Source organism: Garra rufa, chromosome 6 (assembly GCF_049309525.1).
Source record: "Garra rufa chromosome 6, GarRuf1.0, whole genome shotgun sequence".
In the NCBI taxonomy this organism is placed as follows: domain Eukaryota; kingdom Metazoa; phylum Chordata; class Actinopteri; order Cypriniformes; family Cyprinidae; genus Garra; species Garra rufa.
In genome coordinates, this window is record NC_133366.1 from 27,050,117 (window position 1) to 27,074,910 (window position 24,794).

Genomic DNA, 24,794 nt, shown 5'->3' on the forward strand with positions numbered 1-24,794 from the left:
TAAGTTAAATTAGGCATAGTTCAACATTAAAAAAGTATTTTGAAATACACGCATTCTGTTCTGTTCTGTTCTGTTGCAATCCATAAACGCTTCCTGTGTAAACGGTTATTTACTCATTCAATGCTTCTTAGTAACTACAGCAAGAGAACTCCACCCAATGCTATTTTCAGTAACCAGTCAATATAATAATCAAACACAATTACTTTTGGAAAGATGTAAGCTTTACTTTGGAATTTTCAGATTAAAGATACAGGGTAAATTCTACTAGCTTTTAGGGGTGTTGAAATTAATCGTTGCATCGATGCATCACAATGCAGACGTGGACCGTACAGTAATAGACAGTAATCGATTAAAGCCTACTGACGTCATTCATATATGTGCTTGTCACGCGAGTATTAAAAATGCACTCTCTATTTTTAAATCTGAGATCTGGGCACATTTTTGCCATTTTTTCAGTCTTCTACTTTAGCTATGCTTTCATTTATGAAGTACGTATTAGATGCACAAAACTCACGTACTGACATATATAAAATAGGAATGCACCGAAATGAAAATTCTTGGCCAAAGCCGAACAAAAATAAACAATGGGCCGAAAGCCGATTACCGCACACGTTTTTTTCATGTTTTTCCCCCATGTATTTTGCCAATTTTTTTTCACTATTGCATAAATTAAATCGCCAAAATGTGCTTTTTATAGTTTTCTCTTGCTTTTCAAATAAAAAAAAAAACATAAAAAAATATTTACTTAACTCTGAATATTTGAAACATTCTAGTAGACATTATAGCCTACCAACAAAGCACAATTAAAATTAAAATGAATAAGTTAGTAAAATAATATTCTTTGGCCATTTTTAACACCCCCTTCTTGAATCAAGCATGTGTTTTTTAAAGTATAAATAAATAAAAAGGATAATAATATAATAAATGCATTAATAGAGCTGTTGTAATAATTGTTATCATTATTTTTGTCTTACTTTTTTTTTTTTTACAGAACAACAGTAAAATTACAATGCTATCATTTATGAATGCTGACTTTTATTTTGGCGGAAACCAACAAGAAGACCTCAGTACTACTTTTTGCTGACAGCAGCAGATTTATGAATGATTCTCATTACACTGTTTCAGCGCAGATTTTCCTCACGCTTTAGACTTTGAACCCTGGCTGACAAGTTTGTGCAGAGCTGTCAGAATACATACAATTTGTGCATGTATAAGACAACATAACGTTGTGTAGTTTATTAAATAATGGTTTAAGGCCATTTTTGCGATTTCAGTCATCATACAGTAACCAGCAACAACCATCCCTTTCTGTTCTCATCGAAGGCATGTGATGCAGTTCTAAACAGTCTCTCGCTGTCAGTGCTTGTAATGATTTTTTCAGTTTTAAATGCTTCCACACTGCCGAGATGTTTGCTTTATTAGTGCGTTCCTTCATTTGATTCATACGTCATTGTTCGCTAATTTATTCAGCCTTTTCGCTTATTTGCAAAGAATAATTTCGGTTGCCGAACATTCAGCGAATCCTTACCAGAAATTTAAATCAGCAGTGTATTGGTGACATATCGGTTTACCACTTGTCAATTCAGTCAACTTTTATTAAAGGTATAGTTTACCTAAAAATGAAAATGTTGTTATTAATTATCCTAATGTCATTCCGAACTAAAATCCGAGAGCTTTCTGACCTTGCATAGACAGCCACCTAACTACCACATTTAAGGTCCAGAAAGGTGGTAAGGACATCATTAAAATAGTCCATCAAATAGTACATCAGTGGTTCAACCGTAATTTTCTGAAGCTACAAGAATGCTTTTGTGCGCAAAGAAAACACTTTATTCAACAATTTCTTCAATGCATGTTCATGAGCGTATACAACGCATGCTTTGAAGATTGAAATGGAAGAGAAGAAATTTTTTTAATAGTGGTTATTTTTGTTTTCTTTGCGCAAAGTATTCTCATACCTTTATAAAATTACAGTTGTACCACTCATGTCACATGGACTATTTTATCGTTGTCTTTACTACATTTCTGGGCTTTGAACGTGGTAGTACCATTGCTATCTGTGTAGGCTCAGAAGCTCTTCAATTTCATCAAAAAAATTTAATTTGTGTTTGTTAATGTCAGAATTTTCATTTTTGGGTGAACTATCCCTTTAACCCAGGTAGTTTAGTCACAACAAAGCTATTTTTCCATCTATGAAGCAGGTAGCATGCCAAGCTACTGGTGGTCTTGGTTTTAAGGTCCTGTATATGAAGTGGTTGTTTGTGGATAAAAAAAATGAAGTTCTGACAAAGCAGTCCTACCTCATCCAGCACTGTGGAAAACACTTCACATAGCTGATGTTGCATTTGTAGCATTACAATTGTGAATGAAAGGACATCAGCTGAGAGATGCTGAGAATATTTGCTCCGGAACTCATGCCTGACTGAATACTTGGCCTCAAACAATAGTAACTGTGTTCCTAGCAGCTGATAAAAGTCCTCTGTGTGTGTGTGTGTGTGTGTGTGTGTGTGTGTGTGTGTGTGTGTGTGTGTGTGTGTGTGTGTGTGTGTGTGTGTGTGTGTGTGTGTGTGTGTGTGTGTGTGTGGACCAGTCGCCAAGTCTTGCCAGCTGGTGTTTAACCCCAAACTTCTCTCATATGGCTAACACACAAACACACACTTTCAAACAGCCCTTTAAACCACAGATCTCCCATCCTGTATCATCAAATGTTCCCGTTAACTAATTTAGATCTCTAAAGTGGTTCCACATCAGTGAACATGGGGATTTTCTCCCAACGGGATAATGCAGATAATAGGTTAACGGATCTGTTTGTATTTATATGGCAGGAATAGTCACAATGGATCAATCAAGCTGTCATCACAGTTTAGGCTGCAGTTGTAAAAGGTGGTTTTGACTGTGTTTTATGTATCTTAATATGTATGTGTATGGTGGAAGAAGTGTTTAGGGGTTTGGATGATTTCTGGTTTCCAGAGATCTTATGTTGGAGCTTTGATCTGAGGGAGGTCTGTCCCAATGGGTGGGTATGTGTGCCTTGCGAGTTGTCTGATTTACTATTTCCTGTCATAGGGCGACAGACCGGCGCTCAGTAATTGTACCAGCGTTTGTAGTGAGCAGGGCTGTGCACTATTCAGAATTGAACTGAGATGTTAATTCAGTTGTAGCTCTTTCCTGATTTAAATAAAACCATTTAAATAAGATGAATTTTAAAGAAATTCAATCTAATTTTATTAGCTTTTATTTTTCATTATAAATTATATATGCACTACCATTCTCAAGTTTGGGATGAGTCAGATTTTATTTTTATTTTAAATAAATGAATACATTTATTCAGCAAGGATTCATGAAACTTATCACAGATTACACATCTTTTATAACATTATAAATATCTTTACTATTTCAATGCTGCTCTTTAGAAGTTCCTGTTTTTTTTAAGAATCTGATTTGCTTTATCACGGTTTCAACAAAAAAAATGTGCAAATGTTTTCAAAATTGACAATAACAAGAAATGTTTCTTGAGCGGCAAATCAGCATATTAGAATGATTTCTGAAGGATCAATTTTGGCTCATAGAAACAAATTACATTTTAAAATATATTCACAAAGAAAACAGTTATTTAAATTGCAGAAATATTTTACAATTTTACAAATATTTTGCTGTTTTTACTGTATTTTTGACCAATCAAATACAGATAAGACTTCTTTCAAACATTAAAAATCGCACTGTCCCCAAAACTTTGAATGATAATGCATTTCATTATTTTTGCATAAAATAAATTTGTTTATATTTTACAAGTTAAAATTCATTTTATGCATCATGTTGAAGGATCATATAATATAAGAAGACTCTAATTTACTTTAGTAGATACAGTTTTTGGTAATGAATATTTTTATATCACAATATGATATACGTTTTATGGAGCTTTACTGTTAATTTGACAATTTTGAACTATTTAGAGAAATATATCTAATCAAACAATGTATTTTTATCAAGAGATAAATAAGCATAAATAGTCCAAATAAGTTGTGCAGTTAAATGTTTTGTTGTAAAAGTTGTGTTGCACTAATGAATTTCCTCTGCCCTTTAACTGATTGACTGTTCACAGTATTTGAATTGCAATACTTCTTCCTGTCATTTCAATTCAAATTCCAAGTTAGCCCATTGGGTGTGGCCAATTCAAGTCAAATTCCTCATGATTGAATGTCAGTTGCCCAACCCTAGTAGTAAGGTGACAATCACAGTAACAGGTTATGCAAAATGTGAGAGAAAAACATGTAATGTAGCCCATTAATGACGGTAACAGAAGTCTTACAGCCAGTGTTACCAATTTTTAATTTCTCATTGCGGGTGTTGTTTGGGATCTGTGTAAAGTAAATCATGATCTAGTGACTGATCAAATCATTGACTGATCTCTTTTTCTCGTATTCTTCTCCAGGGCTGTTGAGAAGTTGACAGACCACAGTTTTGAGAATCACTCCTTCAGTGTGTCGTACATACTGGACGAGGAGGCAGCAAGGGACGGGGGTGTAAAACCCCAGGTCCCGCGAGGGGCATCTAAAATGGGGACAGGAAGTCGGGAGCAGGAGTATGGTCAGTCTGGGGCCATGGGAGGCCACCAAGGGCCCAGACATCGTCAGCAAGATCTGCCTCTACGAATCCTAGTGCCCACTCAGTTTGTAGGAGCCATCATTGGGAAAGAGGGACTCACCATAAAGAACATCACAAAGCAGACACAGTCCAAGTAAGAAGTCTTGATAATATAAATATTTTAACCAGTATTTGACTAATAAGTATTGAGTTTAATTTAATTTAACTCCAGATGTTATAGCTAGCTCTCATAGTTTAATATCACCAAAAGGGTATGCACTGATTCAACACCTTGCCGTGGCTGAAAAAAAAGTTTATAATTTTACTCTTTGTATTTTAATCTTTTCGTCTGTACTGAAAACCTGTTTTTCTGCGCAGGTAAATAGCAATTGATATTTCTACCTCATTAACCTATAAAACTTAATTTTGCTTTTATAAATAAATGTATATAGGTTGTAAAATGCTATTTTTTATTTGAATAAACCCAGATGTTACTATGTTATCTAGATTATGTTAATATAGATGTTGCCATTTTTCAATGTGAAGTAGCTAGCTAATTAAAAATTACTCACTTGGCATTTGGCCGAGGTTTTTGGTTTTTCTGTTTCGCCAGAAGGAGTAGGAAGCTGGACTTTTATGCTGATCCCAGTTTAATAATTAAAGAGCAAGCAATATAATACTTAAGTCTTTTGGGTAAACAACTTTAAATCCTTGATCAAACTAAGGTGTACCATGTCCGGTTTGCCAGTTTGTCATATTTATAACATATTCACTGTGTACTATATGTAATTGTATTGTTTCCTTATTTTTTGAGAAAGTGTGCACCAACAAAGCAGGTTATTCAAAGAATACAGAATCAAAACAATTTTGTATGTATGTATTTATGTATTTAAACTACACTACAGCAATTACAGCCTTAAGTCTTTTTGGGTATGACGCAGCAAGCTCTGCACACCTGGATTGTGGGATTTTCTGCCATTCTTCTTTGCAAATCCTCTCAGGCTCGGTCAGGTTTGATGGGGACCATTGGTGGGCAGTTATTTTCAGGTCTCTCCAGAGATGTTCAATAGGGATCAAGTCAGGGCTCTGGCTGGGCCACTCTAGGACATTCACAGAGTTGTCCACTCTATACTGCCTTGGCTGTGTGCTTAGGATCATTGCCATGTTGGAAGGTGAACCTTCTGCCCAGTCTGAGGTTCTGAATGCTCTGGACTGGGTTTTCATTAAGGTTTTTCATTTTTCATTTCAATATTTTGGTGCATTGAGCTTTCCTTCTACTCTGACGAGTCCCTCAGTCCCTGCCACTGAAAAACAGCCCCACAGCATGAGGCTGCTACCAGCACACTTTACTTTTGGGATGGTGCTCTGCAGAAATCAGTGTTTCCTTTATATTAAAGAGATAGTTCACCCAAAAATGAAAAATGTATGTGTTTCTTTAGTAGAACACAAACGAAGATTTTTAAATCAAACCGTTGCAGCCTGTTAGTCATATAATGGTAGTGGATGGGCACCAAACCTTTGAAAGTAAAAAAAAAACATGCACAGACAAATCCAAATTACACCCTGCACTCGTGACGATACATTGATGTCCTAAGACACGAAACGATAATTTTTGTGAGAAACTGAACATTATTTATATAATTTTTTACCTATGATACACTGCCATGTCCAGCTGTCCTGAGTGCGAGCTCAGCATCCGACGTGTTACCTGTGTACGTGCTCTGGCGTAGTATACGCAAACGCCGGAAGCAATCTGTCGAGTGTATACGACACTTTTTACACAGTTGTTTACACAGTGCACAGAGATTGTGGGTATGGCGGCTATTCAAAATGGTAATTACTTGTGCTTATCCTGATTGTTTAAAACAAAGATTACGTTTGCTTGTGCGAACTCATCCGGCTCTATTGACTTTTCACCGATTTCCCCTTCCGGCATACAAGTGCCGGATGCTGAGCACGCGCTCGGGACAGTTGCACATTGCTGTGTATCAAAGGTAAAAAAATTATATAAATACTGTTCAAATTCTTGCAAAAAATGATCATTTTGTGCCTTAGGACATCAATGTATTGTCACGAGCCGCAGGGTGTACTTTGGATTTGTCTGTGCATGTTTTTTTTTTTACTTTCAATGGTTTGGTGCCCATCCACTGCCATTATATGACTAACAGGCTGCAGCGGTTTAAGTTTAAAATCTTTGTTTGTGTTCTACTGAAGAAACAAAGTCACCTACATCTTGGATGCCCTGGGAGTAAGCAGATAAACATCAAATTTTCATTTTTGGGTGAACTATCCCTTTAACTTTCTGATAAATCAGAAAGGAAATTACCATGTACTGCAAAATGTACTACGAACCCTCTAAATACTAGATGGGAGGAAAAACTATATTTCATAGTTTTTTTCTCGCAGTTATATTGTTGGGAAATTACACTGTATTTAAATTGCGGGCATCAGGGAGCCTTTATTAATATGCGGGGCATATTACGCTTTTGAATGCACTCTTGCATTTTACTTTCATTTTCACTTTCGAGATTCTCGATCATACAAAGCGTTGGTAGGCCTACTTACTACTCACAAAGGGTAATTCAAACAGGGAAAGGGGTAAGCAGGGGAACATACATCCAACACAACATTGAGACATTTAAGACCAGACGAAATGGTAGGGACAAGCAGGAACTTAAATGCACAGGATAAATAAACTCGGGTGCAGGGAATAATCAATTAACTAAACAAGGAAAGGAACATGACCAAATAAGGAAACAGGAACCAAACAGAAACACAAAGACAGGGCAAACACAAGGCAACCAGTCCATATACGTGACAAGAGGTGCCTGAGATATGTTCAAATGTTGTTGCAAAGGGTCTGAATACTTATGTAAATGTGATATTTCAGTTTTTTCTTTTTAATAAATTTACAGACATTTCTAAAATTCTGTTTTCACTTTGTCATTATGAGGTACAGATTGTAGATTAATGAAAAAAAATATATAAACAATTGTAGTGGGGTCTGAATACTTTCTGAATGCACTGTATGTATGTGTGTCAAGAATTTTTATTTCTAAATGAATTTGAACTTAACAGTGATATCAGCATCGACATAAAAAATCCATACATGTCAAGTGTTACTCTGATACAGTGCATTCAGGAAATACAATATTGTAATATTTGTACATGAAAACCCTTTGACACAAATTCTTTATTCTTGTTTATGTGTTCAAAAACAACTGTAGCACAAATGAATGGAATAAACCTGTAGAGTCTTGATGTGTTTTTCTTGTTTGACTACTTTAAACTTGAAATTGAATTTGTAAATGCTGCTTGACACGCTTAATATTACATGGTAAACACTTTGTGGGTCAAAGTTACAAGTTGTGTGTGCACAATTCCACTATGGGTATTATAAGTCATTTTTTTCCAGTCACTGGCAAAAAATATTGTGTTATTTTATACTTTTTGTAGTGTTTTTTATACCTATTATATTTTTAATAATTTGAATCAGTTTATTTTTAAAGTAAGCTTTTGAAATTTTGTTGTTTTTGTCTCATTTTTAATATGTTTATATTGATTTTTATTTCTCAGTTTCTTTTATTTCAGTTTACGTTTTTTTTTTTAAATAACAAAAACGGTCTTAGTTTTAGTTAATAAAACAAAATAATATACTGTCTAACAATATATCGAGTGCCTCTAATTACTAACATTGCACAGTCATTCTTCTTTCTGAGATCATAAACTATTCTCGGTATCATATTTTTATTAACATTAGTGACAGTGAGGTTCAAAAATGTGATAAAGGTAATCTATCACTCTCTGTCTCAGGGTAGATATCCATCGTAAGGAGAATGCAGGAGCAACTGAGAAGGCCATCACTATCCACTCATCTAAAGAGGGCTGTTCACAAGCCTGCAGGATGATCCTGGAAATAATGGAAAAAGAGGCCAGCGACACCAAGATGTCAGTATCTCTTCTGGCTGTAGGGCACATTAAATTTTACATGCTTCATTAGCTTTGGAATTGATTTTTTTAGACAAATAATTTAAATGTAAGTAACCAAATAACCTCATGTTGTTTTTAGTTTTATTTAAAACTAATTAAAAAATTATTGCGTGCTCTTTTAATGAAACAGTGTTGAGGAGGTTCCTCTGAAGATCTTAGCCCACAATAGCCTTGTTGGGAGACTTATAGGGAAGGAGGGCAGGAACCTGAAGAAGATAGAGCAAGATACTGGGACCAAGATCACAATTTCTTCGTAAGTGTGCTCTATACAGATCTTAAACTTGTGACCTCAGTTAAAGATTGTGGTTAAACAATGTCTTATAGTATGAGATACAGTGATAAGATTGAGATTTAGTTGTGTACCGTATGTATTGAATGTTCACCTCAAGTGGCAATGCTTATTTTCTTCATCTTCTTTCAGATTACAAGACCTGACTATATATAACCAAGAACGTACCATCACGGTGAGGGGAGGGGTGGAGGAGTGCTGTAATGCAGAAGCGGAGATCATGAAGAAACTTAGAGAAGCCCATGAGAATGATGTGGCTTCACTTAATGTGAGTAAATCATAGCTTTTGAGGTTTATTGGTGGATGGATGGGAGTTTATTTATAGATTACATCTATGTAAAGTCGCTTTAAAACAACAGGGGTTCTGAAAAGTATTGTAAAAGTATTGTATAATAAGTGACATGAGGCCAATTTTTTGTTCTTTCTCTAAACACTAATCCTACAACAATATTCTAAGTTGAAATATCACTTATGAAAGACCAAAATTCAAAATTAGCATCACCATTAATTAATCTGTTGACAGTCCTATTTAAAGATAAAATGTAGAAAATAATGAATTATGTGTACTGTTTGCATGTTTCGATTCCTTCGATTCTGACCTGAACTGACCTCTGTGCAGTTATGTGGAAGTTTGCCCTCAATGAAAATATTTTGAATTGCTGTCAAAAGTAAAAGCCCATGTTTACAGAACTTTAAACCTGTATTTTTAGAAGGATTGGGTACTTTATTTTAAAAATGTGTAATTATAAAACTTAATTGGTTGTAGAAAACAACCTTTTTTCTCAAACTTTTAGCGATTGAATGCAGTTGAGCAACCACCCAAAGAGTCTTCTTTCTTTTCTGTATTTCTAAAAACACATAAAATAACTTTAAAACAGGATCCAGTTTTAAGAATGCAGATCTACCAAGATGCACAAATATACTGCACCATTTCAAATTATTTTTATGATGCTTTAAACAAGTGTTTTTTAGTAATGTACCGGAAAAGAATTTCAAAACACTTGAACTATAGAAACAAGAGTTTGTTACAGGACTTAATAAATAAATCAATTCAGGGACATGAAATATTGATAAAGTTATGCACCTTATTCTTCAACGTGGAAAAGCCTATGGATGAGACTTTCGGTTTATTAGCCGCTTATTAGGGAAATAACGACATGCAGTAAACGGTAAAACTGTTTGCACTACAAACCAGTGTGTTCATAATTAAGATAAAATATTAAAATAATATGGTAAAGACACATTCATTTGCAATATCAGGCAGCAAAGCAAACTGTTTTGTACAGCTAAAAATAGCTGGATGTGGATGAGCCCGGAAGCCAAACCCATAAAATTAACAAATGGCTAGCGCCCACTCTTACATGAAAAAAAGGTGGATAAATTTACTGAATTATTGATTATTATTATTAATTATTGCATTACTGATTATTGTATCTTTCTTGTAGAGCTATCTTGAGCTGTCTTGTAGAGCTTACATTGAAAAAAAAATGGTAACCTGAATATAGCAACATGTAAGTTAACAGATTTTATTAAAGTCGAAAGTTTTAAATACACTAACCTAAATACTTGAATTAATTTACAACTGAACTAATTTTTATGGTTTAAATCAGGAAAAAATAGGTCATTCTTTGCAATTAGGTTTATTATGATAAAATTAATTGTACTTCAAGGCCAGTTAAGCTGTTCAACTTGAGATATGAAAGTGGCATGTTATCATGGACAGCAATGAAATACATATAGCGGTAAATAAATTATATATATCTACTGAGTGGATAAATTGATACTCACAATTGTTCAGAATGAAGTATTGCAGAGAACAATGTCATAGGGACTGATAAACCCCAAACATATCCTTTAACTCTTCTTACACAGTGTTTGGGTTTAACAGTGGCTTTAATCCTGTTTCTTTAATCTTAGTAAAGCAGAACTTATTTTGCCTGGATCGGCAGTGATTATCAGGCAGAGTGTGGATGTGAATTGGCATCAACTCATTTAATATACTTTGCTGATTCAACTGTTTGACTCGCAAATTGAACAAGATTGATTCTTTCCACACTTTGCATAAAGTCTCACTTGTACTCTGAGATTCACATCTCTCTTTATATCTGGTTTCAGCAGCAGACTAACATGATGCCAGGTCTAAACATGAGCGCGTTGGGGATCTTCTCCTCTGGCTTGTCTGTTCTCCCTCCAGCCTCTGGTCTGCATGGATCTCTGTCCCCAACCAACTACAGCCCTCTGCTGGTGAGAATCAGGATGTGCATGTGTATATCAGGACACTTCCCTATCAATTATTTGACAAAAGAATGTGTGATCTGTAAAGAGTGTGTAATAATGGGTTGATTTTCATCTTACTGTGAATTTTCACTTAAATAGCCATCTGTTTGCTTTAAAATTTTGAGTTACATTGGTCTCATCACACACCCTTGCTGTTCTTCATTGCAGGGCCCCCCATCAGTAATGGGTGGTCTGTATGGGGTTCCCCCCTCTGGAGCATTATCTCTTCAGCAAGGAGTGAGTACTTGTTATATGTTATGTCATTATACTTCTTTCATAATGGTTTTCTGTAACTGCGCACTGCTGCATGCCATGACAATGCTCATAAGACGGTTTTCAACTATTGTATTATGTGTAAACTTAGTAATTTATCACAAGATTACTATTTTGTAGCACATTCATGTGCCCCTTTTTTAAGTTGCAGTGTTTTGCACCATTCAGAACTTTATTCAGAACTACAGAGCGTTCAGAATGTCTTTTAAATTCTAATTTAGTTAATAAATTTGAATTGTGGTGTCAAATGGATACAGAAAAATTATTCAAATTCCAAATGTAGAATAAAAATGAAATTGAAAAATCATTTAAATTTATAAGTATAGATTATAAAAATACATTCTATTTTTCTGCATGTTATGCATACATATGGCAACATGTTGACATATGTTGTATTTACAGAATCATTAGATGGTATTAATAATTCAAGCTTAAAATGCACCCTGCTATTTAAGAGGTCATGAAGTGGAGAATCAAAATGTTCTTGATATTTAGACATAAGAGGTTGTTTAACAATAAAAACATTAAAGTTTATATATGAATTATTCTTTTCTACCTATCTTTATAAACGAACCCCAAGATGCATAATATAAAAATCTGAAACTGCAAAAAATAATAATCAGCTGGGAAGTAACAATATTATCGTGGTATCACGATAGCAAAACTGTCTTGATATTATCATAGTCACATGACGATATGAAACAATAGGTCTTCCAAGGCAAAAAGTGTACTTTTTAAAATATACTTAAACTTCTTATTCTAACAAAATGTTACGGTTGCGTGCTGGACGAACGAGACATGAGACAAGATACAAAACAATATATTTAATATAAATCTTCAAGATGAAACAGGCAGGAACAGAGAGAACTTCCACACACGTTGTGATAACATTAAGGACCGACAAGAGACTGAAAACAAAGACTGACTTATAAAGGGTGATTACTGATTAGACACAGGTGACGGGGATGACGCTAACGAGGGTTAAACCAAAGTACACAGATCAACAGGGGGAGACAACGGGAGAAACCAATGACATAAACTGACGGAACGGTGACACAAAAAAGGTATTAAAAGTTGTGTTTTGGGCCATTATGCTATGGCACAGTATCTGTCAAACAAACTTAAACCAAAAGCACAATAGGGCTTAATGCCTTCATCAAGTCTGTTTTCGCTGCACGTTTCAAAGCAAAGTGTGCACTTCATTCAGGCAATCAGCTTGTGATCTGGTGTTTTCTGTAAATCAGAATGGCTCAGTTCAGTTCAGTGAACTTGTTTAGTCCACATAAATTTTAAATTTAGTGCACATTTAGGAATGGAACTGCCACCATTTATGCTTTATTTTTGTTGCAAATGATTACAGCATTTCACTAGATTTGTAGTGAGACACATTTTTGTAAGCCTGTTTTCATTAAAGCTGGAGTTTTCCATTAAAATAAAAGCTTAAAAGTGCAGTATGAATTGCTGACAGCTATCGGTTTTAATGGGTAATGTTACTGCAGTCCAAGTTCAAAATATCTCTTTCAAGTGTAAAACATAAGAAAAAAGTATTGTGATTCCCCTACTCTAGTAAAAAGCAAAAATAATATAAGTTGTTTTACAATGGCTATTACTATCATAGGAATAACATAATATAAAATTGTTATTTCTATTATTATATTCTAATTTAGTTTGGCTTCCTAAAACACCAGTGTGAATGTAATTTAGACAGAGACAGTATACCACAACTAAACTGAGGTTTGAGTTCAGGTACAAGACTTTTTTTTTTTTTTTTTTTTTTTTTCTCAAGCCTTCATTTGTTTTTTGTTGCTGTTTGTTTTTATAAATATTGCAATAATATCATATCGTGGACTTAATATCAAGACATTATCATATTGTGAGATTTGACATTGTTACATCCCTAATAATCGGTACTTTTCACAATAATTTACCTTATAGGCTGTTATAGTAAAAATGTTTTTTGAGAGTTTCAGTGTTCTTTTTATATGAAAGATGCCAGACAGTCATAGCAGCGGGCATCTATATTCTCATAGCAGACATGCCCCTTCCAACGGAGTGTTCGAATCAGGGCTAAATTCAGGGTAGAAAATTAACATTAATACAGTTTATAGTGGAAAAAAACATACTAGGATTATACATGCACCTCAGGAAACATTAAATAATTTAAAAAACGCACAGCCCCCTTGACCCCTTTATTTATAGACATTTCATTATATGTAAACAATCAATGAATACAGCATTGTATAATTTAATTTACCTGAAAATGCTTTATAGCTGCTTTGTAGTGGAAATAGAAGTTATACTGTAATTATAAAAGAAATCATTAAATTCTGAAGCTAATGGTGTTTACTACTGTAAAGTAGTATTAATAAAGCGATATTGACTAACAAGAGTCATGGCTGTCTGTGTGTGTTTCAGGGTACTGAACAGGAAGTGGTCTACCTCTTCGTCCCCACTCCAGCTGTAGGAGCTCTCATTGGGAAGAAAGGGCAGCACATTAAAGAGCTGGCACACTACGCTGGAGCCTCAATAAAAGTGAGACACTTCTGATTCCCACTCAGTTCTTTCATTGTGAACATTAACCAGTTTTGAATAAAGCTTAAATGGTTTGGACCAGATTGTGTCCTTAGGCCTGTTATTCATGTCTTAGAAAACCTTGATGTTTGAGTTTCTACAGTTTTGGGCCAGCTGATGGCTGATGCTAGTTTCACCAGTGCTGCATGGTCCCTAAATCTAACAGTTGTTTTCAGGCAAAAGTATGGTATATAATGTAGACTTGAGCTGTATACACTATAAAAATTGTGGCCTGCAATTGTTACCTTGAAGAGCTATTTCTCAATGGCATTAAATTGTAAAATTTAGTTTTGCTGGTATATATCGATGTGTATAGGCTGATTCTTTAATGTTAAATCATATTTTGACTTGAATAAAACCAGTTAGTCTTTACCATTTTTAGGTTACTATACACCTTATTTTTTAACGTGGAAGTAAGCCTATGGGTGAGACTTCCAGTTCATTAGCCGCTATAGGGAAATAATGAGAAGAATAACAACGTGCAGTAAAGGGTAAAACTTTTTGCAGTACAAACCAGTGTGCTCATAATTAAGATAATACATTGAAATAATATGGTAAGACTCACCCATTTGAAATATCAAGCAGCAAAACGAGCTGTTTTGTACAGCTAAAAATAGCTGGGTGTGGATGAAACCAGAAGCCAGACCCATAAAATTTGCAAATGGCCGTGACCAATGTTATGGAAAGAAAAAGGTGGATATTTTTTTATGTCTATTAGGGTATCACTGACATTTGTAGCAGTTGAAGTCTTTTGTACTCAAATCAAGACAGAATGGAAAAAAGAGAGTGCTGTTTTGTGTTACTGCAGATTGCTGCCCCAGACAATCCTGAGGATCCTGAGAGAATGGTCATTATCACTGGACCACCAGAGGCTCAGTTCAAGGTAAAAGCCATAATTCAGTCATTTAGGCTGCTGATCATCAGGGTAAAGATTCCATTAGGCAGGACCCAGGGCAGTTTACATCGATCTGTATATTCACCCCTCATTTCTCCTTTACTCATCTGTGTATGTGTGTGTGGCTGTAGGCACAGGGGAGGATATATGGGAAGTTGAAAGAGGAGAATTTTTTCACTTCTAAGGAAGAGGTGAAGTTAGAGGCACATATAAAAGTGCCTTCATCCGCCGCCGGACGAGTCATCGGGAAGGGTGGCAAAACGGTATGTGTGCTTGCTTTCTGTACTTTTAATTGGATCACCAAAGACAGATGTTAAAACCTTGTGTAAACGCACACAAGTCAAGTGAGACCAATTGTTTTTTACACCTGGTAGTAACTTGAGATCAGATTTTCAAGGAACTATCACTGAATGTTACTTTTAAATGCTTCCCGATTTTAATCTCACCACAAATGGGTTTAACAAAATGAGCCATTTAAGTCAGGTTCTTTCATTGAGTGAATTTAAGTAATTAGTAAATGTCAATAATAAGTTGTTGGGCAACACCTAGGAAACATTGAGTACGGTTCTCTTGTGATTACAGCTTTAATCCCAGGTCTAAATGCAAACTGTTTGTGACCTCTGACCTCTTACCACCACAGGTCAATGAGCTGCAGAATCTCACCAGTGCTGAGGTCATTGTACCACGGGACCAGACACCAGATGAAAATGATGAAGTGTTTGTTAAGATAATTGGACATTTCTTTGCCAGCCAGGTATGTTTTTGACATCCTCCCAGGCCTTAAACTGTTTACGGTTTATTTGAATTTGTCAAAACATTAGGGTCAAACCAAGTCACCACTGCATAAAGTGGTCATTTGCATTAGTTACCTGCAGTTTTCATGTAGAAAGAGATAATTTCTACCCGTTTTAACCCATGTACAATAGTTTTAGTGGTATGAATGATTGATTTTATGTTGATTCAGCAATATTAAATATTTTTGAATTGAATAAGTCTGACTAAATTTAGATGTACTATTTTTTAGTGAAGTTTACTGTAATTTGTCTTTTTAAAAGTTAAAAACTTTACTCTTACCCACATGTCATCTCAAATCCACAAGACTTTTATCTTCAAAATACAAATTCAGACATTTTCATATTCTCCAAAAGTCCACGCAACCAAACTGCTCAAGTTTTAAGAAGTTTATGAAGACACCATAAAAGTAATCCATATAAATCAAGCTGTTTAATCCAAGTTTCTCAAGAGCATCATCATTCATTTTAAGGGATAGTTCACCTAAAAATGGAAATTACCCCATGATGTATTCACCCTCAAGCCATCCTAGGTGTCAATGACTTTCTTCTTTCTGATGAATACAATCAGAGTTATATAAAAAAAATCTCCTGGCTCTCCCAAGCTTTATAATGGCAGTAAATGGCTGTTGAGATTTTGAAATGCAATAAAGTGCATCTTTCCATTATAAAAAGTTCTCCACAGGCCTCCGGGGGATTAATAAAGGTGATATGATATTGGTAAAAAGAACATTATTTTGTGTCTTTGGTGTAATACAATGTGTTTATGCAGTTTAAGGTAAAAAAAACACATTATTTTCCACATACTGTACATTATTGTTGCTTTTCTCTGCCCTGCCTTTCTGAAACGCATCGAATAGTGAGTAGCAAATTCTTTAAATATGAAAACATACTTACAGGCTGTGAGTCAGAAGCACCAGACTGTCCTTGCAAAGTTGGAATTGCTCTACTTTAAAAAGCCTTTGTGCACAGCCGGCATTGTAGGCTATTCTCGCAGGTACAGGAAACAGTCCTCCGTAAAATAGGCTGCACAAACTCAAATATTTGCATTGTACTGTTTTGGAACAGTACAATGCAATGCAACATAACCACTGATTTTTAGTTGTGTACTCATTTGGACGGCCAAACAAAGTACTTTTGCTTTCGCAAAAAAACACACAGCATCTCCACAACATGGCAGCTGCAGCAATACTACAGCAAGAATGAAAGTTAAGCCTTCTTTCTTTTATATTATTCTTTTATTATACATTTGGGCAGTTGAAGTAGATTTGTGGGGCATGTTTGAATGAGCCGTTTTAGGAAGGCGTGTCTGAGTCTTAACTTTCATAAAAAATATCTCTTTGGGTTTGAGACTTTAATCTTTGCAACTTTACAGATCTTATATATGCACAAAGAGCTTGTAACACTACAAAGACAAAGGAAAACCATGATTTGTAAAGAAAAATGTCAGAGGATTTCGATATAAGCCAAGAGGAAACTGGTTTTGCTGTAAACAAAACTTGGGTCTCGCACCATCACCCTCTCATGTATGCGCGTATGACAGAGGAAACTACAGATTGCAGTTTTTACAGTTTTAAAAATGGATATTTTTCTTACACAAACACATCACTTTACTTCAGAAGGCCTTTGTTATCCACCCGGAGCCATGAATGGATGAACTTCATTAGACATTAGACATTAGAATCTCAACACCTATTCACTGCCAGGACATTTTTTAATATAACTCAGATTGTTTTCTTCTGAAAGAAGAAAGTCGTATACACCTAGGCGTTAGCAAATCATGGGTTAATTTACATTTTTGGGTGAACTATCCCTTTAAATTTAGGTAGGGTTGCCACCCGTCCCTTAAAATACGGAATCGTCCCGTATTTGAGAATGAAATTGCGCGTCCCGTTTTGAATCAATACGGGACGGGTTTTGTCCCGTATTTTTTATAATTTTTTTTAAAGCAGCGTCTAATGCAAATAATCACTGGGGTAAAGCCAGCCGCGGTTCAGAAAAACACGGTCAAGCCAGCTGCGATTGATTTTAAGTGTGCGCGCATATTACAGTGATTACGGTAGTTTCAGGAACAACACAGAGAGAACGCGCTTGCAGAGCGCTTTTCATTTAGACGCCCAAGACTGAGAGATAATACTACAAAATGCTCGTGAATTTTTACTTATTTATTTGCATTTCTGCTTTAATATCCGTTTTATTTATTTGTGTACTTGACGGTTCTTTTCTGAGAAATGGGACATTATTAGACTTTAGAGTCTAATAAGTAGAAAAAAAACAATGATCAGTTCTTATTCAGGACGGTCCATATTATATGCAAAACTCATATGAAACCTTTTTACTGCAGCATTTTTGAGATATGGGACATTATTACATTTTAACGGGGTATATAGACCCCATTTCTAAAAAGTAGAAAAAAACAATGATCAGTTCTTATTCAGGACGTCCCATATTGCACAACTCATATGAACCCCCCCCCCCCCCCCAATGCATCCCTTATTTTTGGGTATTAAAAGTGGTAACCCTAAATTTAGGTATTTATTAATATATGTTTAAATGCTTGCTTGTTGGCTTTCATCTAGAACTATAGTAACTGAATACAAATATCATCTCATAAATATTTATTCATTTACACTATTGACCCATTCAGGATGGTCACAAAGCAATGTCAACATTACATAATTATTATTCATGAGATTTGCCCTATTGGCATGGTATCAACTTTGACTTCCCAGTTTTAGACTGTTTATTTGCATAGTTACTAGGAATATCAGCGTAGTGACTAAAATATCAGCGGTTGATGTAAATGTTGGATTTGCAAGTGCACTCCAATCACCTTTTGGCTACGGTGTGTTTGTTTGCAGACGGCCCAGCGCAAGATAAGGGAGATCGTTCAACAGGTCAAACAGCAAGAGCGGAAACACCAGCAAATGGTGCCAACACCCTCACAACCATCAAAATGATCAGCAGACGCCAGCAAGCAGCAGCTAATGAATGTAGCTCACGCGAGGACAAATCGAAATGCGAGAAAGATTTCAAGAAATAGACAGGGAGATCGAGACAGAGCGGGAAACAGAGAGAGACAGAAGCTGATGAAGAGGACCAGCAGTTCAAAACAACCAAAGAACTAAAAGCACAAAAACATTTGGTCATGTGGATATGAATGAGGATGATCAAGAGTGTTATCAGGTCAGAGATCTTTTCATGACCATGGACCTGATATTTCATATTGAGCTCTTCTTATTACTGACCAAGCGTATATAGAGTATATAGAGGACTTGTGCACTGTGAAGTAGACTGCTGGATGAGGTGAATGCAAAATGCAGGTAGATTTCATTGGGACTTGCAGGTCCAGTTGTGCAGTAGATCTACTAATTTATTAAGAGATATAAGAAATTGCACAGCAGTATATTAATAAGATTCTAAAAACAATTCTATAGATTTATTCAACAGAATTTTCTTTGGAAACTGATTTCAGGCCATTTAATGTGAGTAATCAGATTTGTTTGTTGACCTTTGATACTAACTAATTAGTACAATACGTTGACTAAAAGCATTAAGTGATGTTACAAAGGAACATACATGATGTAAAAGGGTGCTAGCTGTGTGCCAGCATTTCACTTCCAGTTCCTCTTTTCCACTGCTGAGTCTGAGCGTTTCTCCTCTGCTTGCTGCCCTGTTCTCTTTTCTCTCTTTTTTAATTTATAATTCTTTTTCTTAAATGTTTCCCTGTTCCCAACTTATTCGTTAATACACAAAATAAGAGCTGTCTGTGTGCTGTAAAAAAATGTACAGTCCCAAAACAGAGTAGATATAGATCTTTGGGAATCTAAAGGTTATATCCTGTACTCCCCACTAATGATATTACGCATATGAGCAGAACACTACCATTCAAAGGTTTGTGGTTAGTAAGATTTTTATTTATTTTTTACAAAAAATATTTTTTTGTCTTCTGAAAGAACGCATTAATGGATGCTGTTTGAAAGTTTGGGATTAGTACGATTTTTTAATGTTTTTTAACATAAGTTTTTTATGCTCATCAAGGCTGCATTTTATAGAAGCCTATTGCCGCAACTGAATTTAAAAAAAAAAGGTAAATACGCCTTTTTATTTCCCAATTCTGACTCTTTTGATCTCGCAATTGCATAATACAAGCAGTTCTGACTTTTTCTTTCCAAATTATGAGATATAAACTTACAATTTATTAAGTAGGAATTGCAAAACATAAACTCGCAATTTTGAGTAATAAAGTCTGAATTGTGAGATACAAACATACAATTCTGACTTTTTTCTCAGCATTGTGAGTTTATATCTCACAATTGTGACTTTTTTTCTTACAATTCTGAGGAAAAAAAAGTCAGAATTGGGAGATGCAAACTCACAATTTTGAGAAAAAAGTCAAAATTACAAGTTTGTGTCATGCAATTCTGCGGGAAAAAAAGGCAGAATTGTGAGATAAAAAGTTGCAATTACCTTTTTTATGTTTTATTCAGTGGCAGAAATGGGCTTCCATAATATTTATTTGATCAAAAATCCAGAAAACAGAAAACAAAACAGTAATATAATGTGAAATATTATTATTATTTCATATGTAAATGAGAAATAAAGTCAGAATTGCAAGTTTATATCTCACAATTCTGACTTTTCTCAGAATTGTAAGTTTATAACTCGCAATGCTCACAATTCTGAGACAAAAAGTCAGAATTGCGAGATACAAACTCACAATTGCGAGAAAAAAAGTCTAAATTGCGAGATACAAACTCACAATTTTGCGAAAAAAAGTCAAGATTGTAAGTTTGTTTCATGCAATTCTGAGGGAAAAAAAGTCTGAATTGTGAGATAAAAAGTTGCAATTACCATTTTTATGTTTTATTTAGTGGCGGGAATTATTTATTTGATCAGAAATCCAGAAAAAAACAAAACAGTGTAATATAATGTGAAATGTTATTTTATATGTAAATGAACTTTTTGAGAAATAAAGTCAGAATTGCAAGTTTATATCTCACAATTCTGACTTTTTTCTCAGAATTGCAAGTTTATAACTCGCAATGTTCACAATTCTGAGGAAAAAAGTCAGAATTGTGAGATAAAAAGTTGCAATTACCTTTTTTATGTTTTATTCAATGGCGAAATGGGCTTCCATAGCATTTATTTGATCAAAAAACAAAAACAAAAAAAAAAACAGTAATATAATGTGAAATGTTTTTTTATATGCAAATTTTCTGTCAATACAGTATGTTTTAAAATGTAATTTATTGCTGTAAAACAAAGCTGAATTTTCAGCATCATTACAACATTATCATATGATCCTTCAGAAATCATTCTAATATGCTAATTTGATTTGATGATTGGAATAAATTACATTTTAAAATATAGTAAAATAGAAAATCATTATTTTAACCTGTATTAATATTTCACAATATTACTGTTTTTCATCTTTGATCAAGTAAATGCAGCCTTGAGGAGCTTAAGAAAAAAATTGGGCTGAGAGATCATGTGACAGTGAAGACTGAAATAAAGATGCTTAATGTAGCTTTGCATCACAGGAATAAATTACATTTTAAAATACATGTACATCAAATTATAATAATATTTCAGAAGATTCCTGGTTTTACTATATTTTTGTTCAAAGAAGTGCAGCCTTGGTGAAAAAGACTTTTGAATAGTAGTGTACGCACTTGTCTGTAGGTTCTGTAACAGGAGCCCATGGGAGTCCTTTTAGGTCTTCCTGACACTTGTTAATATATATGATTTGAATGCCTTCTGCAAACATGTACTTTCCATGTAGCAAACATAATTTCATAAATTCCCCCGTCTGAGATGAGTGCACATTTTCCCCTGCAAGTGTGTGTTTGCATTAGGTAATGTATGACCGAGACAACACAAATTTCTATAAATGCATTCTTGACAACAGAGAAGAGCAAAGTCAAGACAAAGTGTTTTTTTATTATTACCATTAGTAAAGACGTCCCTTTTTTTGTAATATATATAAAGGTAATGTGATTGGTGAGGGATGACGGCATTGAGCCTTTTAATGTTGCACATCCGAAAGGCTGATGGAATAAAAAAATTAATGTACTGTATATAGGTGACAGTTCAAAAATATTGGCTGACTGATCAAATACAAACAGCCAGCATTGCAGTACTTTACAGTCATAGAGCATAAACTGATACAACCATGATTGAGACATGACAATGATATATTGAAAGTCCACGCAGCTTCGTGTGAACCAGTACAATATAACATTCTACCTCAAGAACAGGGTACCTCAGTCTGATCTTTTCTCCCTTTTGGATATTTTGTATACCTTCTAAAGCTCTCAAACTTAGAGCATTTTTTTATTTTTCTAAATAAAAGAACAAGAAGAAAAAAAGGATTAGCGCAAGGCACCAACACGGCCTGCTTGTTCTTGCAAAGGGGTTTCAGGCCCCTGCATCAGAGACCGTTTGACTCAAGTGAGCTCTTGAGGTCAATACAACTTTTGGGCAACTGAGCATTTGGGTTGACAGTACTTTGTTTCTTGCCGTTTATGTTTGTACTCAAATAATCGTCTTGACAAATATATAGCTTAATCCAACGTACACAGTGTTTTTCAACCTGTATAGCGACATTTAGAAGTAAGACGTTATCTTTATGTTACTCTGTTACGAAAGGCTCTGTTTTGGAGGTCGTATCTGACGAGATGGCTAATAACAAGTTAGTTTTGAATTTTATTCTAACACCATGTTTGTGTGAGGTTTTAGTATAGGATGAATCTTCTACAGTTTACTGCGTAAAAATATTAGACACGATTGAATAGTAAAATTTTGCTGTTTCAAATTGGAGGGGTGTCCAGCTGTCTCAAGACCATCTCTTATATCATCTACAATAACAACATGTACACGAAACCTAATCTTTGCCGTATTACTTTTGCAGCTGTCTCTGTGTCTATTTTTCTTCACATTCTACCATGTTCGAAATGTCTTTTTTGACCACTTGTACCGTGAATAGTTTTGGGTGTTTGATAAGCCTGTCCCTTTAATGCTTATCTGGGATGTCAACTCTTATAATGATGTCACACAATGTAAAAATGGGTAAACAAACTAATTTAAGATCTGGGCAAAATGGGGACATATTCCATTGGTATACTATGGGCTCTAGTCAAATGTGGGTGAGTTGGGGACAATAAGAGTTTGAGTGAACAATCATGAATACACATCTGTTTTTGTTTTCTGGGAGGGTCACACTACCCTTCATATGGATATGAGCAATAAAGAGTCTTTAAAACAAAGTTTTGTTTTGTTTTTATTCATCTTTATATCAATATATCAAGTTAGCTTTTGTCATTATTACTGTAGCTTAAAAATTTTGTGGAAGCTTGTTTCCACCACAAGATAAAACAATTCTTACAATTCTTTTTCTTGAAATTGTGAAGATTCAAAATCACTTATGAAGTTCATAAAAGTTGTACTTTTAATCTCAGATTTTTTTCTTGCAGTTGCGGTTTTATCTCATAGTTCAGATTTTCATTTTTAGCAGTCTATAGCTTCATATAGGTAACAATAATTAAATTCTTTCCAATGTTCATTATTAGTAGTTGCCAAGCACTGAAGGCACCTTTTGTATCCGTTAGTTTTCTGATTATAATTATTCCTTCTTCTTCAGTCAGGAAGTCTATGGCAGCCCATAGAACTGCTTGCGGGAAAGTTATGGCACACCAATAGAGGGCAGTCTCAATATTAACCACAGCAAAGTCTCTAACTCTAACGCAGTCATATTTCTGCGAGAGAAAAAAAAGAAAAGAAAAAAACTTTCAAACTCGCCCTAGATGGTTTGTCCAATTTTCACCAAAACTGGCTCAGATCAGATTCAGACAATGCTGGCAAAAAGTTATCAAAAGCTTTTTAATATACCAAACCGTTTTTCGGAAAACATGTTAACGAATTTGCCGAAGCATTGCGCAAAAATGGACATGAGGCTATATCTTCACAATGCTTTAGTTGATTATACCAAGCATGACCTGAGGGCACATAAGTAGTTTTGTAGTTTCAATAAGATAGATATTAAAAAAAAATAATAATAATTTTGTTCATATTTTCTGAACAGTTTGACCAAAAATCGTAAGAGTGATCTTGTTAGATTCGGTGTAGCATACCGAACCTAATTAATTCAAATTTTCCTATATATTATTATAATATTAACCATAGCAAAGTCTCTAACTCAAAATATGTAGCACCACCAATAAGCCAAATTTGCAGTCATATTTCTGCGAGAAAAAAAAAAGAAAAGAAAAAAACTTTCAAACTCGCCCTAGATGGTTTGTCCAATTTTCACCAAAACTGGCTCAGATCAGATTCAGACAATGCTGGCAAAAAGTTAGCAAATGCTTTTTAATATGCCAAACCGTTTTTCGGAAAACATGTTAACGAATTTGCCGAAGCATTGCGCAAAAATGGACATGAGGCTATATCTTCACAATGCTTTAGTTGATTCAGACCAAACTTGGTACGCGTTATACCAAGCATGACCTGAGGGCACATAAGTAGTTTTGTAGTTTCAATAAGATAGATATAAAAAAAATAATAATAATAATTTTGTTCATATTTTCTGAACAGTTTGACCAAAAATCGTAAGAGTGATCTTGTTAGATTCGGTGTAGCATACCGAACCAAATGAATTAAAATTTTCCTATGTCAGCCATTTTGAGCTTGGAGCATTTGAATATTATAGAATCGTGTGTGAAAAAGTTATGAAATTTGGCACACAAATAGAGGACAGTCTTATCATTAACCACAGCAAATTTGGAGTCTCTAACTCAAACTCTCTAGCGCCACCAAAAGGTCAGATTTGCACTCATGTTTATGCTAATAACTATTAAACCTGTCTAAAAGCAAAATTATTTTTTCTTCTGATTCCTTGGCTCATACCAAGTGAAATGCATACCAAAATCTTAAATTTCTATGGTCAAGATTTTTTGCAATTTTGAATTGTCTAAAATATCTACTTTTTCGAACTCATCCTGGACAGTTTGTCCAATTTTCACCAAAACTGGCTCAGATCATCTTAAGAGCAATAGGGCAAAAAGTTATTCATAAAAACGCACTAATGAACTTGATTAGGTTTGTGCAAAAAATGGCGAGGCTATAT

General features: G+C 34.7%; 1 protein-coding gene across 2 annotated transcripts in view; it reads left to right on the forward strand.

The window, feature by feature from the left end:
• LOC141337500 (insulin-like growth factor 2 mRNA-binding protein 2) overlaps positions 1 to 22,938 on the forward strand; it is a 48,340-nt gene extending 25,402 nt beyond the window's left edge. The window contains exons 3-13 of one of the 2 annotated variants that reach the window (XM_073843340.1): positions 4,433 to 4,738; positions 8,398 to 8,532; positions 8,705 to 8,827; positions 8,996 to 9,131; positions 10,979 to 11,107; positions 11,309 to 11,377; positions 13,829 to 13,945; positions 14,793 to 14,867; positions 15,011 to 15,142; positions 15,520 to 15,633; positions 18,532 to 22,938. In XM_073843340.1, coding sequence (XP_073699441.1) covers positions 4,557 to 4,738; positions 8,398 to 8,532; positions 8,705 to 8,827; positions 8,996 to 9,131; positions 10,979 to 11,107; positions 11,309 to 11,377; positions 13,829 to 13,945; positions 14,793 to 14,867; positions 15,011 to 15,142; positions 15,520 to 15,633; positions 18,532 to 18,630 — 1,311 coding nt within the window. In that variant the 5' untranslated portion in view covers positions 4,433 to 4,556 and the 3' untranslated portion in view covers positions 18,631 to 22,938. The remainder of the gene's footprint in view (positions 1 to 4,432; positions 4,739 to 8,397; positions 8,533 to 8,704; positions 8,828 to 8,995; positions 9,132 to 10,978; positions 11,108 to 11,308; positions 11,378 to 13,828; positions 13,946 to 14,792; positions 14,868 to 15,010; positions 15,143 to 15,519; positions 15,634 to 18,531) is intronic. The other variant, XM_073843341.1, reaches the window with a different exon arrangement.
• The last annotated feature ends 1,856 nt before the right edge of the window (positions 22,939 to 24,794 follow it).